The sequence below is a fragment of the Podarcis melisellensis genome (assembly GCF_964234715.1).
Source record: "Podarcis melisellensis genome assembly, chromosome: 17".
NCBI classification, from domain to species: Eukaryota; Metazoa; Chordata; class Lepidosauria; order Squamata; family Lacertidae; genus Podarcis; species Podarcis melisellensis.
This window is the reverse complement of record NC_138534.1, coordinates 16,742,032-16,760,895: the sequence shown is the minus strand read 5'-3', so window position 1 is coordinate 16,760,895 and position 18,864 is coordinate 16,742,032. Positions and strand designations below refer to the sequence as shown.

At 42.4% G+C, this 18,864-nt stretch overlaps 1 protein-coding gene across 3 annotated transcripts in view; it reads right to left on the bottom strand.

The window, feature by feature from the left end:
- Positions 1–18,864, bottom strand: part of TTC39B (tetratricopeptide repeat domain 39B) — a 63,071-nt gene that overhangs the window by 3,783 nt on the left and 40,424 nt on the right. For all 3 annotated transcript variants that reach the window (XM_081894277.1, XM_081894278.1, XM_081894279.1), the window contains 12 exons: positions 18,448–18,512; positions 17,332–17,437; positions 16,960–17,025; positions 14,908–15,016; positions 13,158–13,225; positions 13,005–13,064; positions 11,020–11,181; positions 9,201–9,292; positions 8,161–8,281; positions 7,410–7,521; positions 1,096–1,213; positions 141–257 (listed from right to left, as the gene is read on the bottom strand). In XM_081894277.1, coding sequence (XP_081750403.1) covers positions 141–257; positions 1,096–1,213; positions 7,410–7,521; positions 8,161–8,281; positions 9,201–9,292; positions 11,020–11,181; positions 13,005–13,064; positions 13,158–13,225; positions 14,908–15,016; positions 16,960–17,025; positions 17,332–17,437; positions 18,448–18,512 — 1,196 coding nt within the window. The remainder of the gene's footprint in view (positions 1–140; positions 258–1,095; positions 1,214–7,409; positions 7,522–8,160; positions 8,282–9,200; positions 9,293–11,019; positions 11,182–13,004; positions 13,065–13,157; positions 13,226–14,907; positions 15,017–16,959; positions 17,026–17,331; positions 17,438–18,447; positions 18,513–18,864) is intronic.

Here is an 18,864-nt window from a genome sequence, read left to right as displayed (position 1 = left end):
GTTAGACTAGAAGACCCTTGAGGTCCCTTCCAACTCTACAGTTCTATGATTGATTGTATGATATACTAGCTATAAGTGAGCTAAAGCAAATAAGCTCATCTGTTTTGAGCTAATAATGTATAAAGATTATCAGCACTTACTTTGCAGCTTCTATGAATCTTATTGCTTTTTCTCTTTCATCCTGTTGTTTGTACAGAAGACCCAATTCGTACATAGTGTATGGTATCAGGTAATTATCATACTTCAGCTGCTTCTCACTAAGAAATCAATAGGACATCATGTCAGTATTCAAGGGAACCAAACATAGCGCAGAACCCAGGCAAGCCAAAAGCCCCCATGCTCCCTTGCTTTAGGGTTTAGCAGGTAAAACTTTCCCCATATACAGTCATACCTCATGTTACGTCCGCTTCATGCTACATTCTTTCAGGTTACGTCCCGCGGCAACCCGGAAGTACCGGAAAGGGTTACCTTCTGGGTTTCGCCACTCACGCATGCGCAGAAGCACAAAATGACATCACGAACATGCGCAGAAGAGGCGAATCGCAACCCGTGCATGCGCAGACGCACCACTGCGAGTTGCACTCTTTTCATGTTGCGAACAGGCCTCTGGAACGGATCCCGTTCGCAACCAGAGGTACCACTGTATATATATATTTCTCTCCATGCCAGGAAAAAAACCTAGCTGCTTAATTCCTGCTTGTCTGACAGCTGTTAAATGCATGGAAGCTTTGGCGGGGGAAATGTTAGGAACCCTAAGCCATGCCCCCACCCCACTTTACACTGCTAAGGATCAAAGATGAACATTGTTCAGGAAAGCACAGAGGAGTCAATGGAATGTGAGAAAGAGGCTTTTCCTTCCATTCAATGTGTTATACCTTCAAACAGTGAATAAGGATTTACAACCATTGAACCACATACCAGCTGGGGAAGATCAGTTTTGTCTATTTCAGAAACTAAAATAAGATTCTTCCACAAAATCCAAATACTCTAAATTTAGGTGCAAAACAAACAAGCAAGCAAGCAGCAAATGTTTTTGGATGCTTTCTGATGTCACAGGTTATCACTGTTTCCAAAAATCCCACTTCCTGTTTTTACCTTTGAATAACTTGATTGAAGCAGAGTTCTGCTTGTAAGCATCTTCCTAAATGTTTCAAACAGAGACCTTTTAGCAGTTGTAGCAGACAGATGTCATCCATGTAGTATTCATTGTGATCTGAAAATAAAGCAGCACAACATTTAAAATTGAAAACTTAACAATGGATGTGTACGTGGGATGGGTGGGAATTACTGACTCATCTGCAAAAGATGTCAAATGGCAACAGTGGACCTAACAGAAATGTGTAATACATTTAACTATCTATTTTTCTTATCAAAAGCAATTAAATGAATAAACTGCTTGTTTAGCAATATTCTGACGCAGCAATGTAAAATATATCGTTCCACATTTCCCACCTGCTTTTTAATTCATTGAAACCTGGGAACCTGCACTCCAGCCTTTTAACTGATTGAAACATGTAGCTGCAGATATACATAACTAATTATCATGTCAGATCTGGAATGAAAATAGATCTGTTGATGAGTATGCCAAAGTTATGCAATATTCATAGCACTGCCTCACAGGGATCTATGCAACTGTTAAAAAAGTTAGTCAAAACCTAGGTCCTTGAAGGAGCGTCTCCACCCCCATCGTTCAGCCTGGACACTGAGGTCCACCTCCAAGGGCCTGTTGGGATTTGCAGGATACTGGATAAGCCTGCAGGCTTCAGGATGATGCAATACTCTGCTGGGTCAGAGTGACTCAGCAGGAGTGTAATTAGTATCACCTGCTTTAAAAGGAGGGCCTGTGTAACAGTGGGGGTGGTTGGTGTGGTGGTTGTCCTGTATGGTGGTTGTGCTGTAGAGCTGTGGTGGAGGAGAGTATTCGTTTGTAAGTACTCTGTATGGACTGTTTCTTTTGTATATGCCTGTGTAAATAGCTCACATTAAAAGAGACTGCACTGGAAAACCCTGGAACTCTTAGCGTCTCTGCTGAAAGCTTCGCGTAGAATACGCGACAGGGTTATGGGCCCAGCACGCTTCCGCTGCGCAAGAGTACAGGTGGCAGTTATCTAGCCGTGGGTGCTGGAGGTGAGCTGCAGGGATGGAGCAGTCCAGAACTGGCGTGTTGCTGGAGAAGCTGACGGCCACTAACTACAGCATCTGGTCGGTCCGCATGCAACACTTCCTCAAGCGTGAGGGACTGTGGAAGGTGGTGGAAACTCCACCGCAGCCCCCTGAGGAAGATGAGGACGACGACGAAAAGCTGGCACTAGCAGAGGCCCAGCTAGAAAAGGATGAGAAAGCTTTGGCTACAATCATCCTTGGAGTGGACGACAGCCAGCTAGTCTACGTAGCTGATAAGGTGACGGCAAGTGAGGCATGGAATGCGCTCAAGGCTGTCCATGTGCGAGAGACAGCTGGCTCACTGATAACACTGACCAGGAGACTGTACCGGTGTCGGAAGAAACCGGGGGACTCCCTGGTAAACCACCTAAAATTCCTAACAGGCTGTTTCCAGGAGCTAGCCTTAAGAGGGAGGCCTGTGGGGGAAGAGGACAAAGTCTTTATAGTCCTGAGTTCCCTTGATGACAGCTATGATATGCTGGTCAACTCCCTCGAGTCTGTAGAGACTGATAAGCTGACTCTGGAATACGTTACCGGACGGTTGTATGCAGAGGAGGACAGGCGTGCAGAGCGAAAGATGACCTCAGCCCAGCCGTTGGAGCATCCCAGAGGGAACAACAGCCGGGAAGAGCAGAGGTGTCGGGAGCCGGAGAAACAGCCAGGAGGAGCTACTGCAGACCAGCCGGTGGTCAACAGAGTAAAAAGGTGTTTTTGCTGCAACTCCAGTGGACATCTGCTGCGGGACTGCCCGAGAAAACAACAAAAACAGCAGAAGCACAAGAGGCAGCAGAGAGAGTCTACCGCTTGGGTGTCTGCAGATGGTCAAGAAAATGAAGAGCTGTGGGTTCTGGACAGTGGAGCTTCTCAAACCTTTTGTAAAAGAAAAGGACTGCTAACTGATGCTAGGGCTTCAAACAAAAAACATGTAAGTCTTGCTACAGGCCAGAAAGCTAATGTGGTTTGTGAGGGGGAGGTTGTGTTCCCACAGCTGGGACACACAGTCAGGAATGTGTTGTGTGTGCCTAGTTTGCAAAACAATCTCCTGAGCATTCCTGACTTGGCAAAAGCAGGCTTTGAAGTAAACTTTGTGGGAGATCAGTGCCAGATAAAGCAAAATGGGGCAGTGTTGGCGAATGCTAACCTTAGAGCTAATATGTATGTACTGCAGTCTGAGTCTAAGGTTGCTAATGTGCAAAATGTCCCAACCCATGATATGTGTATTCATCTCCTGCACAGGCGTCTGGCTCATGCTAGCTATAAGGTGCTAAACAAAACATTGGAGTTGTGTGGGGGGATGAAAAACATAAAAAGTTGTGATAATTACTTAGACTGTAATATCTGCAAGGAGGTTAAAAGCAGGGCTTGCCCAGTAGCAAGAGCAAGCCAGAGAGAAACCAAAAAACCACTGGAGTTGATTCATGCTGATGTAACTGGTCCTTTTCCACCAAGTGTCTCCCATAACAAGTATTGCTTGATCCTAGTGGATGACTATTCTAGATTTGGCTGGGTCTATCCATTGAAGCAAAAGTCTGACGTTGCCCAAACTTTGAAGTTCTGGGTAAGAAGGGTAGAACGGCAACTTGACGAAAAGGTGTGCTCTATTCAGTCAGACAGGGGAGGAGAGTTTATGGCAAGCTCCCTAAGAAACTGGTTGCGTTCCCAAGGGATCAAACATAGGCTTACCAATGTGGCGACGCCTCAGGAGAACGGAGTAGCAGAACGTAGGGGAGGTGTCTTGCAGACACAAATGAAAGCATTGCTAGCAGATGCAAATCTCCCAATTAAGTACTGGGCTGAGAGTATTAAGACCGCAAATTATATTGGGAATCGCTTGTGGTCAAGGGTACTAGATGACATACCCTATAAAATTCTCTATAACAAAAGTCCCAGTTTGCAACATTTGAGAATCTTTGGGACAAAGGCATGGGTTGACATACCTGTAAAGAACTGAAGAAAAGGTGGGAAAAGGGCACAGCAGTTGCTATTTCTTGGGTATGAAAGTGGTACGAAAGCTTACAGGTTTGAAGATGATAAAAATCTTTTGAGTTATAGTCGATCAGCCAGCTTTAATGAGCAAAGAAATTGGCCCAAGATACATGCAAACCTGCTGCCAGAAAAAGTTTTACTGCCGAGCATACCTGATAAGGCAGTTGAAACAAAGCTGAGAATTGGCAACTCTCCCAGAGAAACTGAAAGGGAGGAGGTAAAGGTTGAGCATTTTTCCCCAGCTGCTAGTATGGAGCAGGGGAGAGAAGAAAGTGCAACAGGGACAGGAGGAGGTAGATTTACAGAGTCAATCCACCCCAAAAGCAGTCCTGAAGGTAGCCCAAGGGATGAGATTGATGAACCAAGGAGGTCTGCAAGAAGTAATAAAGGTCAGCCTCCAGACCGTTATGGGTTCCCAGCCACCATAAACCAGGTTTGTGTAACTGAGCCAGAAAACTTTGAAGAAGTGCAAGAGTTACCTACTCTAGAGAAAGAGGCGTGGTTAAAGGCAATGCAGGCAGAGTATAACTCTCTGCTAAACAACAATGTGTTTGTCCCTACAGAATTGCCTGAAGGTAAAAAGCCCATAAGCTGTAAGTGGGTTTTTAAAGTGAAAAAGCTGGCTGATGGTAGTTGTCAGAGGAAAGCCAGGTTGGTGGCAAGGGGCTTTACACAAAGGAAAATGATACATTATGATGAAGTGTTTGCCCCAACAGCAAAGGCTGAAACAGTAAAATCAGTTTTAGCAATGGCAAGTCTGAGAGGGTTAAAAGTTAATCATTTTGATGTTGCCTCAGCATATTTAAATGCTCCTATAGACGCCGAGGTGTATTTACAGCAAATACCAGGTTATGAGCTGGAAAAAGACAGCATGGTGTTAAAGCTGCAAAGGGCACTATACGGGTTGCACCAAAGTGCACGTCTATGGCATGAATGCATAGACACAACTTTGAAAAAGATGGGATTCAAACAAAGCCTGGCTGATTCCTGTTTATATTCAGCAGTGGTGCAAGGAACTGTTTGTTATTTACTTTTGTATGTTGACGATATCTGTCTGATAACAACTGCACAAAAGCAAGTGTCTTGGTTTATAAACAGCCTAGGTAACAAATACAAACTGAAGTATTTGGGAGAGATTCAGAATTACTTAGGAGTAGAGGTTCAGAGAAATGAAGAGGGCGTCTACTCTCTGAGTCAGAAGGAAAAAATTGAAAAGTTACTAAAGACATATGGAATGGAGAGGGCAAATGAGGTTGATACTCCCATAACTACCCAGTACAAAAATGAACCAGAAGGGCAAAAATGTGAGAATGCAACAGCGTTTCATTCTCTGTTGGGTTCTCTGTTATATTTAAGTTGTTGGACAAGACCTGACATAACATTGGCAGTGCACATGTTAAGCCAAAGAAGTGCAGACCCGGCTCAGAGAGATTGGCTAGCACTTAAAAGAATCCTAAGGTATCTGAAAGGCACAAAAGATTACAAACTGGTGCTGGATACAGGATATGATCAGCAAGTGTATGCATACGCTGATGCCAGCTGGGGGGACAGAGAAAATGGAAAGTCTACCACTGGCTATGCCATATATATTGGAAATGCCCTGGTTCAGTGGAAATCCCAGAAACAAACATTTGTTGCCACAAGTACTTGTGAAGCAGAGTACTCAGCCATAAGCGAATGTGTATCACAAATAGAATGGTTTGCTTGCCTAACAAAAGAGCTTGGAATACCTTCTGAAATGCCAATCACTGTGCTAAGTGACAACATGGCTGCACAACAGCTTGCTAACCAACAGAACTTTAGAAGCAAGAGCAAACATATAGCTATAAGATACGGAAATGTGAAAAATGCTTTGGAAAGAAATGTGTTAAAGGTACAGCACTGTAACACAAAATGTAATGTGGCAGATTTGTATACAAAATGTTTGGATGCTCCTAAATTTCGAGACTTAAGAGAATTATTAGGTCTCAAGCCTTTGACTTAAGGAGGAGTGTTGGGATTTGCAGGATACTGGATAAGCCTGCAGGCTTCAGGATGATGCAATACTCTGCTGGGTCAGAGTGACTCAGCAGGAGTGTAATTAGTATCACCTGCTTTAAAAGGAGGGCCTGTGTAACAGTGGGGGTGGTTGGTGTGGTGGTTGTCCTGTATGGTGGTTGTGCTGTAGAGCTGTGGTGGAGGAGAGTATTCGTTTGTAAGTACTCTGTATGGACTGTTTCTTTTGTATATGCCTGTGTAAATAGCTCACATTAAAAGAGACTGCACTGGAAAACCCTGGAACTCTTAGCGTCTCTGCTGAAAGCTTCGCGTAGAATACGCGACAGGGCCTTCTGGTGGTTCCCTCCCTGCAAGAAGTGAGGTTACAGGGAACTAGGCAGAGGGCCTTTTCGGTAGTGGCACCCGCCCTGTGGAACGCCCTCCCATCAGATATCAAGGAGATAAACAGCTATCCGACTTTTAGAAGACATCTGAAGGCAGCCCTGTTTAGGGAAGTTTTTAATGACTGTTGTTTTATTGTATTTTTAATATCTGTTGGGAGCCGCCCAGAGTGGCTGGGGAAACCCAGCCAGATGGGCAGGGTATAGGTAATTATTATTATTATTATTATTATTATTATTATTATTATTATGAATTCTCCCGCAACTGAATTTTGTCAGCCACAAAGGACAGTAAAAGAAGCTGAAAAAGAGGCTGAACCAACAATTCAGGGGACCAATCACCTGTTGTACATAGAGGCTGTCTATCATATAAGACTACAGTACTTTACATCTTGAAACTTAACTTAACAGACTGTTAAGAATTTCTCTCTCTCCTCTACACTCCAGCACCTGTTTTACCCTAGATAAACAGAATTCTGTTTCACAGTGAAAGCAAAGCAGAACTGAAATTTTACATCCTTTGCAGGAATGAAGAGAATTTATTAACAAAACTTCTTCTGGAAGACTGGTGTTCTTCTTGCTCTGAACTCAGCTTCACTTCACGCAAGTATTGCATATTGTCAAACAAAGGATGTATAGTATCATGGGGATTTGTGAGTGTGAATTTCTGTGGGTTATATGAGGACTGGGATTATACGGAAAGGACAGCTTTCTATTTATCATGGCAACCAATGCAGTTTTGATGAAACTATGTTGCACAGAACAGACATCCATCGAGATTAGTCACTTCTTCCTTTACAGGATATAGTTAGAGGCCCCAGTAGTTTTCATTACAAACACCCCTTTGTAGTTTTCCAATCACTCGTCTAAAACATAACTCACTGGTTTCATTTTTTAAAGCCGTTTCTTCTTTTTCAATTGTTACTAGTAAATTCTCGGTGAGGTCAGCTCTCATGCCAACAATTGAAAAGCCGTTCCAGACGTACATCATTTCCTGACAAGAATAAGAAATAAATATAGTAATAAATATCTATAGTATGCTATCCATTGACTTGAGTGTCTGAACAATCCCTGGATGATCTGCAGGAGATCAGGCAGTGCTTCCAACTCCTAATTAAACAAGGGCAACAACAAAAGGATGTTTCTTTTCTCTGCTAGAATCCTTTATGAGCTGTAGTATCTCAAATGTTGATGTGTGCTTAATGTTTGCAGATCATCCCAGCTCAGGGGACTCAATATGTGGTTAGCATATTTTGCTAATCTTGCCCCTGATCACCACCATTATGGCTCTGGCTAGTGGATCTCAGGGTTCTAGATTCCAAAAGCCTGCCATGACTGATGTGCAGTTTATATCCAGAACAGAGCTGTTGCAAAGTACTCATAATCCCTCAAGCAAAGGCACATTCAGGCTGTACCTGATTCAGTAAGGCTGCCTGTACCTATAGACGAAGGTGTCTATAGCTGTCTTTCATTTAATAAGAGGTGAAAAGGTAAAAACGTAAACAGCTGATGCTTCTTTGAAAAAGTCAAGTGGAAATGTACTCAGCCTACATTATTCACAGAAACACATACACACAAACACATATTTACTCTGCCACGCAAAAGATGATTGAAGTAAGTCGGCTGTAAATACCAGAGCAGGCACTATGAGCTTCACAGGCTGAGAGCCTCCGTAGCGCCGAGCCTTTCTCACAGCAAACTTCTCCGTTGGGATGGATTTTCCTGCAATTCTTTGCTTCAGGCCTTCTACTTGCCTGAAAGAGATGGAACCGTGGAATTCTCAGTACAAAAACCAAACCTTTGACAGCAGAAGTTCAATGGTCTGCTGTCGAGATATTTTGACGAAACCAGCAAGTTCCAAACCTGTAACTATTTCTTAAAAAATGAACTCTATATACTAGTAGAGTTCTTAGCAATAAATACGCATGCGGAATTTCAGGCAAGGTGAGAAAGGTATTTTTAAGGCTTATGAATTTATCTCATTTTTAAGTACTACAAGATGGTGAACATAGCATCTCTTCTCCCCCTTATTTTTTAAAACAAGAGACACAAATATTAGGTAAAGGCAGTGTTTTTTCTGGGGGTACGCATTTTGTGAATCTTTGTACTTTTGTCCATTGTCCTTTTGAATTAGTTTTTCCCAATTTGAACTATAACATGGTGATTTTCTTGAATCAAAACAAGAGTGCCCCTAAACATTTATTTTTTTTTTTAAGAAAAAAAGCACTGGGTAAAGGTAAAGGATCCCTGGACGGTTAAGTACAGTCAAACTTGACTATGGAGTGCCGTGCTCATCTCACTTTTGAGGCCAAGGGAGCCAGCGTTTGTCCGCAGACAGCTTTCCGGGTCATGTGGCCAGCAGGACTAAACTGCTCCTGGCGCAATGGGACACTCTGATGAGTGCCAGAGCGCACAGAAATGCCGTTTACCTTCCCACCACAGCGGTACCTATTTATCTACTTGCACTGGCGTGCTTTTGATCTGCTAGGTTGGCAGGAGCTGGGACAGAGCAACGGGAGCTCACCCAGTCGCAGGGATTCGAACTGCCGACATTCTGATCGGCAAGCCCAAGAGGCTCAGTGGTTTAGACCACAGCACCACCAGCGTTGTGAGAATAGTTTGTGAGAATGACATAATGAAAAACCATTTTTTAAAAAATATATATATAAATACCTAAACAAAGCTACAATGTCTTCTCCTGTTGTTCTCACTTCAGCATCTGAAAGCATACACAAAATGGCAGCTTTCTGGAACACATATATTGCCTATAAAAAAAACACACACAATCAAAATACTTATCATTCATTGTAACACATTTGTCGATGAGTCTACCCTTTTCAAATCATTTGTACACCAATCGATATTTAAATAAAACAACCTAATGCCTTAAATACTGCAAGGTTTACAAACGATTTGAATTTATTTTATACATTTTCTTCCCATACAATTCCAATTCATATCACTTCCAGAAGGATAGCTGAGGAGCCTTATGAAAGTGCACACCTAGTCTAACCCCAAAGGCCTCTCTGGTGTGGTGACAGGAAGTCTGCAGCAGCAGGGTGTTGTGGGGAGGCCATGAATCCTAAAATGCTGCTATAGGGACAGGCATTCTGGTGGCCATAAAAAAGAAGCTTATTTAAAAGCTGCCCTTAGCATGCCATCATCAAGAGAAGTGTGTTCAAGTAGAGCTAAGGACGCTAAAATGTCTTGCCATTGCATTACTTTCAGGGCTGAAGATATCAGACATCTTGTTAAGAGTGGGCCTGTTTTTTGACAAACTGTTACGGCTAAGAAATTAGATATTGATATTCTGTCTTTTGCCTTGGGTTTCTTCTTGTGAAAACACTTCACTCAGAAGTATTTAGAAAATAAAATAAACGTTATTTATTAAGTGTAAAGTAAATGGAATTGGCTATATTTATATCAAACAAAATTATCTTTCTAAAACTTGTTATAACAGGGTTTGTAATACAGGCAAAGCATCCCCTTTGCATCCCTCCCACCCCCCCCAGGCAAAAAAATTAACTGTTTTTCTGAAAAAGAATGGATATAGTCAGTAGTAGTGGGGCAAGAGGTTACAAAAACAGGCCAGCTCGTTGAATAAGGGGTTGGTTTGGAATATTTAACAGGGGATATTTGGGTAGAATGGCCCCCTCTTTCTAGTAGCCAATTTCCGCTCTGTTCCCACTGTTTCCAACAGACAGTTGTTGCAACTCAGTTGGTAGTTCAACCAACTTCAGCACAGGTCACTGCTGAGTTAAATGTGTAGCTGAGATGAAGTTTAAGAGTTGCTAGCTGGAGCATCTGAGTACAGTAGTACCTCAGTTTATGAACTTAATCCGTTCCGGAAGTCCATTCTTAAACCGAAACCATTCTTAAACCAAGGCGTGCTTTCCCTAATGAGGCCTCCCGCCGCCAGTGCCCTTCTACCGTTCGGCTTCCGTTCTTCTTGTTGTTGTTTAGTCATTTAGTCGTGTCCGACTCTTGGTGACCCCACGGACTGGAGCACGCCAGGCACTCCTGTCTTCCGCTGCCTCCCACAGTTTGGTCAAACTCATGTTAGGAGCTTCGAGAACACTGTCCAGCCATCTTGTCCTCTGTCGTCCCCTTCTCCTTGTGCCCTCCATCTTTTCCAACATCAGGGTCTTTTCCAGGGAGTCTTCTCTTTTCATGAGGTGGCCAAAGTATTGGAGCCTCAGCTTCAGAATCTGTCCTTCCAGTGAGCACTGGAAGGAAATCATAGCTGATTTCCATTCTTAGTCTGAGGTAAAGTTTGCAAACCGGGACACTACTTCTGGTTTTGCGGAGTTATTAAACCGAATAGTTCATAAAAAGGGCTGTTCTTAAACCAAGGTACCACTGTATTTGAATTTCAACAGCCAAATTGAATAGGTGGAACTCGCAGAGAAGGCATATGCTGGGAAAGCAAGCATCAGCTGAAACTATGAAGGGGCTCTCGCCTCTCCATGACGATATCTGATCACCCATTTACCTTTGACCACCTGCTTTCTTTGCAAAGCAGATCTGCATACCGATATGCCTGAAGCCAGTTCTGCTGGAAAGAATAGCACCACATCAGCTCCCAGTAGCAAAGGTGATGGATCTGCTTCCACTCGTGCTGGGCTGCAATACATTCCTGGAATGTGACCTGAGCCTAGAATTCAAAAATATGTTGCAGAAGTTGCAGGCTGAATAATAATAATAATAATAATAATAATAATAATAATAATAATAATAATTTATTTATTTATACCCCGTCCATCTGGCTGGGCTTCCCCAGCCACTCTGGGCAGCTTCCAAAAAAATACTAAAATACTGTAATACATTTAACATTAAAAGCTACCCTAAACAGGGCTGCCTTTCTGCTCGACACCAAGCCTCTCGCTCCTATTCTGGTTTTTATTTGATAATAAAAGGCTACAGAAGTTGTCAAGCTACTTGTTTTTGAACAGCAAGACAATAGCCCAGGTGTTCTGGCCCCAAAGATACTTGGGAAATTATCAGGAAGAATCTTACAGAAAAAAGTGTTGTCTCCACTCCACAGCACTTGCTCTCCTCTCTATTTAAATCTCCCTTTGTGTAGAGATTTTCAAAAGGGATACATGACAAATCTGAAGAATAATGAATTGTGCAGGCTGTATATGTTAGCTAGATTTAATATGTTTCCCTTGATGATAGTGAGAGGAAGATATTTAGCTCACCCAGAATCAGAGCGTCTCTGCAAATGTAGTAAACAGGAACCTGATACTTTGGAGCATATTTTCTTTTCTTGTGATTTTGGCATTTTTGCCAGAAGACAATTATTAGAGGCTTTACAACTCAATACACTTATTTCTTTGCCACCAGCGGTTCAGGACCTGCTTTCGGACAGGAATGATCAAATTACTTTAATAGTGGCTGAATTTTTGAGTGCTGTCCATGTAGAAAGACTTGGTCATTATAAAGAAAATTAGTGGTTCTTAATTGATCGGGGATTCGGTAGGGCTGTATTGTATTATTTATGCAAATTGATTTTCTCTGGAATTAAAGATCTGACCGGGACAAACCTTATGTTGAGCTCGTATTCTGCACAATTTGTATACGGTGTCTGTTTGATAATGTGTGGTTTGCTATGCCTAATAAAGGATAACTACTTAAAAGCCCAGGTATGGGGAACCTTTGGCTTTCCAGGGGTTGGTGAGCTACAACACCCATCTGCTGCAGCCAGCACAGCCCATTGCCAAAGGTTCACTGCACCTGCAATAGCCCATGCCTTCATAAAACTGGAGTGAATGGGAAGTGGGGAGGGGGGCACACTAGGCAGGAAGAGTACAGGGCCATTTGACGATCCAACAAGGTCTTGAACAAAGGGTTTTGAAGAGCAACATGAAAGACTCTGATTCACTTGGCAAAAACCTAAGCAAGGATCTTAGATGTTTGATACATAAGTTTATTTAAATTGATCGGGTTCAAAGTATAAGCAAGATGTTCATAGCACAGGCAGTTCTGTACAGATGATGAACATTGGAGCCCTCGGCCCAATTCATATTAATTGAACTAATAGCCATAGTGGGGACTATGCTGTCTTTACTTGAAAAATATTCCAGGTGTGGAATAAACAGAGAAGAGGTTATTAAATTCAACATGTACATTGTGAATTGCTCTTGCGAGCCATTAGCATCCTTGAATACCCATAGAAATGCAGAATTGTGAATGTGTTATAGAACAGGATTACTTTCTGCCCTATACGTCTACTTCATGTTTCCTAACCAGACTCGAGTCCACTGGTTGGCAGGGAATAATTTCCCATACAGTTGTTTTTTTAAAAAAAATGAATTAACAGTTACGTTAGAGGCAACAGGCTTCCCCTGGCTTCAGTTAAGCTTCAGTTAAGCTAGAATACAAGACAACAGAATTATATAACGAGCTCAAAAAGCTAAAAGCAGCTTTAAAACAGCACCTCAAATTTTACTGTTAAAAAGAGTGGGGATTTATTACCTTTTCAAAATTTCCTTTCAATATGTCTATTCTGGCATCATAAAACAGAATGATGGCACCCTTGAGAGAAAGAAAAGTAACACATTAGAGTGTTTTTAATTGCAACAAAAATATCATGTTATAAGGTAAAAGAAAAAAAGAAAAGAAACCAACCTTTGGAAACTTTTGAAGGTAAGGCTGAAGAAGGGCCTCTGCTTCTAAAAGGTTGGCTTCCCCTGTTCCTGTGAAAATAACAAAAGTTTCTATCAGAGCCCAAAGTTGCGGGTTAATCTGCATACCCAAAGACATGAAAACCTATATTATTGTTTTCTTGATGTTTTCTTGATGTTTTAATATTCTGTAAACCGCTCTGAGATTTTTCTTTAAAAATATAAAACGGTATAGAAATGAAATGAATGAATTAACAAACAAACAAACAAACAAACAAACAAACAAACAAACAGAACAATAAAAATATTAAACTGCTATCAATAAGTTGCACAGTAAATGAACAGGACAGGAATGGAGCAGAATACATACAATTTATTTCTGCACTGAAATTCTGCATTCTTTACCATGCTTATCTTATTTATCCTCGAGGGGCTGGTGCAACCAGGTTCTGACCAAAATGCAGTTTAATAATTAGAAGCCCTGGGAATGTGTGCTCTCAGTCCTCCCTGGAGCAATGTGGAGCAGTTCCATCAGGCTCCTCTCTCAGCTTTCACCTGGAGCAGCTATTCTATCAGGCTTATAGAAATGTCAGGGCTGTGGGCTGAAAAACCAGCTCCTCTTATATTATATATTTGATGTTAGCCGCCCTGAGGAAGGCAGGATATAAAATTAATAATAATAATAATAATAATAATAATAATAATAATAATAATAATTAGAATTACTATTACTACTACTACTACTACTACTATTCCCTTCTAGAAATCCTATCACTCCACTGGTCATTATAAAATTTCTCTAATAAGTGTTCTGAGTTTGCTTTTTTCATCCTCCCTACCAATCTCTTTTCCTTTTCTGTTATATCTTTTAGATTATCAACCTGAAGATATGGATCATCATTTCACTGGCATTTTTAAGGTTCTCCAAAGAGCAAAGCAGTTCACTAGCACTTGTGGTGGTTCCGCCATTGCAAGAGGCAAGGTTACAGGCAGAGGGCCTTTTCAGTAGGGGCACCCACCCTGTGGAACACCCTCCCAGCAGATGTCAAACAGATAAACAGCTATGTAATTCGCAAAAGAAATCTGAAGGCAGCCCTGTTCTGGGAAGCTTTTAGTGTGATGTTGTATTGTGTTTTTTCTATTTGGGAATGGGGGGAACTGCTCAGAGTGGCTAGGGCAACCCAGTCAGATGGATGGCATAGAAATTAATAAATATTTGTTGTTGTTGTTGTTGTTGTTAATTAACTAATCCAACATCTCAAACCCACTTCAAATGGTGAACTTGCTGGGTTACAACAGAGGTAGCGAATCGCGTTTGCTCTGTAGGCCAGATCCTTATCAGGATTTGCCTCATGGCGCTGCTCACCTGTGAATCACCCAATATCACAAATGACATCAGCTGATTTGCTGCTCTGAAGCCCTGACTTTCAGCAAGGCACAGAAGAAGGGTTTCCCCCGCTGCTTCCGTGCAAACCTCTTCAGGCAGCCCAGGCAGCAGTGCCTGCAAAGCCCCTGTTCTTACCTACGCAACACCTGAAGTCATTCATGACTGCAGGTATAGGGCAGGTGGTCATGGCTTGCCCCAAATGGCCAAGTGGGCAGCCCAAGTTTGGTGACCCCAACCCCTGGGTTACAATGATGAAAATACAGTGCAAGAAAACAACTAAATGCCCCATTGAAATATATTAGGGGTTGGATTAAAAGCTTTGGTTTTCCCATGTATCTCACCCAGGAATGTATTTTTCAGTTCTTACCTAGGATTAATGAAACGTAAGTGTGGTATAGCAGCAAGGTGAAAGTACACAGTATGGCTCGCAGACTGGCACCAGAAGCTCCTTCCCGTAACTGCTGGAGACCCACCTCCTAAAAGCAACCAAAGATCATACAAGATAAGACGCAGAACTAATACTAATTATTTCAAGATGCAGAAAAAAGGAAGGGTTGCAAGAGGAAGAGATTGGGGTTTTTTTAACCACCCTTCAACAGTACCTAAACCGAATATAAGCCACACTTGCAAATAAGCCACACTTTTAAAATGCAGTGGGGGGGGGGGAGAGAAAAAGACAATACCCGAATATAAGCCGCTCCCTTAAAACTCCGCAGGCATTCACACCCATAAATGGCAAATGTAGAAGAAAATCCTACGGGGACTAGAGAGGACCTGCAGGTGGGTTAAACACCTGTTCGTAGCACCGTAAGTGCAAATAATCAATAATGCACTGTAAAATACAGGGAAAGGGATGAATAACATCAGAATTAATTGCACAACAGTCTCAAGCTCGCAAGTCAGCAACAAAACATTTTCTTGTTCCATTTTATCGTATGTCTGTTTCAGCAGCGATATCATAAATGCCAATTTTTGTAAGATGGCGTTTTTAAGCCGCACTTGAACTTTTCACAGTCGGAATTGGGGGGGGGGGGAGAGTGTGGCTTATTTTCAGGCCAATATGGTAGGTCCCAGGGCAGTTATAGCAATATAAAATGCAGCACTAAAAGCAGTTTTTTAGGGCCGCGGGTGGCGCTGTGGGTAAAACCTCAGTGCCTAGGACTTGCCAATTGTATGGTTGGCGGTTCGAATCCCCGCAGCGGGGTGAGCTCCCGTCGTTTGGTCCCAGCTCCTGCCCACCTAGCAGTTCGGAAGCACTCTTAAGTGCAAGTAGATAAATAGGTACCGCTTTATAGCGGGAAGGTAAACGGCGTTTCCGTGTGCTGCTCTGGTGCTGGCTTGCCAGCTGCAGCTTCGTCACACTGGCCATGTGACCCGGAAGTGTCTTCGGACGGTGCCGGCTCACGGCCTCTAGAACGAGATGAGCACGCAACCCTAGAGTTGGACACGACTGGCCCGTATGGGCAGGGGTACCTTTACCTTTAAAAGCAGTTTAAAACAAAATTCGATCACAACCTGAGTGGGTCCTGGAATAAAAAGGTAAGGGGACCCCTGACCATTAGGTCCAGTCGTGGCCAACTCTGGGGTTGCAGCGCTCATCTCGCATTATTAGCCAAGGGAGCCGGCGTACAGCTTCTGGGTCATGTGGCCAGCATGTCTAAGCCACTTCTGGCAAACCAGAGCAGCACACGGAAACCCCTTCACCTTCCCGCCAGAGTGGTACCTATTTATCTACTTGCACTTTGACATGCTTTCGAACTGCTAGGCTGGCAGGAGCTGAGACCGAGCAACAAGAGCTCACCCCATTGCCGGGTTCGAACCACTGACCTTCTGATCAGCAAGTCCTAGGCTCTGTGGTTTAACCCACAGTGCCACCCGCGTCCCAGGTCCTGGAATACACATCTCAAAATTCAAAGGCCAGGGTGGAGAGATGCATCTTCAGCATATAATAAAAGCTGGGCAATGAAGGTGCCAGATGCACCACTGTAGGGAAGCAAATTCACAATGTAGGGGCTGCTACAGAATAATGCCCTTTGCCATGGGCGTACCCAGGGTTTATGTTAGGGTGAGGCCACCTGCCATCATCCTCTGTCTGGCTCTGTCTAGCAGATTCGGAATGAAAGGTCTCAACAACATCTGTTTAAATTACTTTCTTTCAACCCCAAGTGCTCAGAATAAGGTTTCAAAATCTTTCTACAATTTCTTTTAGTTAATAATTTTTATTTATTTACTTGATGGGGGGCAGCTGCCCCTGCTTGTGCCTGTAATTAATCATGGCACTTGAATAGTTATGAAATCAATTACTTATAAGTTTACCAAAATGCCTCCCACATTCAGCAGCCTGCACCTATATTTCCCCAATCCATGATATACGCTAAAGGTACGTTTTAACATCAATGGTGAAAAGAACTTTTAATACCCTGTTGCCTGAAAACCCAATAAATTCTAGAAGTCGGAGGATTCTTCCTGGTAAAAGGGACAGCATCTGCAACAAAATCAGCAACACAAAATCACTAAAATGTTTAAAAGAAACTGCAATATCTTAAAAACCTAAACAGCATAAAATAATAACAAAACACTCTAATATTTCTGTGTTCAAATTAACTTTGATAGAATAAAATTATAAATTGCAGCAGATGTGTATATAAAAACCGCAAAAGTTTTCTATTGCTATAATGGAAGTCTGCAAAATTACAATCAGCTTTTAAATTTTATTATGCTTTAAAATTACAGCATTACAGGCCATGTTTTACGTCACAATTTGTACACCAAAAACTGACAAAATCCATACCAAATTGAATGCTCCTATTCCTAGCTGCACGCCCCCTTCAAACTGGTAGTAGGTTTCATTCTTGTTTTTGCTGCCCTGGGTCATCTGAAGAACCTGATGACATTCTCTTTTTGAGTAAAAAAAGAAGAAGAAAAGTTTTCATGTTAAATGGAATGAAAGGTACTTTAATTACTATGACATGTAACTGGAAATAAACAGAATTGCACCTGTCTCCAACTGACTGCAATTATTTCGAGGCTTAGCTTATTATTCAATATTGCCTAAAACAAGGCTCTCTGAAAGTATTTCTCCTCAAGTGCCTAATATTAGTTTAAAAGCAGTGTCAGAGTGCATGGTGCTTTACAGACTGACAACAAAGGGCAGGGATTTAAGAGTAACCTGCCTGCTCCTCTACTTCCACAATATATGATATCAGGGATATTTTACAGATATAGTATCTGTAACAGTGTCTCACTGTTAACAAATCCCCACCTTCTATATTAAGCTTTTGTATACTGTCTCTAACATCACAGAAAGCCATGGGACTTACCCCTAAGTAAGCATGTATAAGATTGCAACTAAGAATTATAAGCGCAGGTAAATATGCTGTCTTTCAAACTTTTATTTCTCCCATTGCTGTTTCACATCCTTCCTCTGCCATCTTGCTAATGCCCCTCCTGGGAAGCATGTCTCTTTTGGGGCGGGGTGAGGCAAGGCTGAAGTTCATTGCCAAATGATTTTAAAAACCTGGTGTCAATTTTTCTACTATCTTAACAGTTAAAAAAGTAAAGGGACCCCTGACCATTAAGTCCAGTAACAGATGACTCTGGGATTGTGGCGCTCATCTCGCTTTACTGGCTGAGGGAGCGGGCGTTTGTCCACAGACAGCTTCTGGGTCATGTGGCCAGTATGACTAAGCCACTTCTGGCGAACCAGAGCAGCGCACGGAAACGCCGTTTACCTTCCTGCCGGTGCGGTACCTATTTATCTACTTGCACTTTGACCTTCTGATCGGCAAGCCCTAGGCTCTGTGGTTTAGACCACAGCGCCACCTGTGTCTAAACAGTTAGCAGGGAATTAAATTGCTGAAATATATAAACAGAAAAGAACAAGTAAAAAAATGTTACAGAAACTGACTTGTATATTTGGTAACTTGTCCTGATTTTGAGGCCACCCTTGATGAAGTTGATCATATTTTCATCCTGGGGGGCGGGAATGAAATTAAACAAATCATTAGGTGATATTCAACTAGGTTTTTGTGTTAGTGCAAGGATTAATGCTGGCGCAACAGGACTTTGCCCCTTCTCCTTCCTCCCCCAATGCTGTCCCCAGATCTGCTGTGGAGGGTTGAAGAAGCCCCCATAAGAGATTCAGGGAGCACATGAGGGGGTGCAAAATACTACTTAACATTGCATTTAATGCAACCCATTGCATATATCATACCTATATCACTTGAACAGTTTTACCTGTGTAATGTAAACACTGGAAACATGCAAAATATGTATACATGAAGCTGAATGTATTTATTAGGCTGTTCATGCAACTCTTAATCAA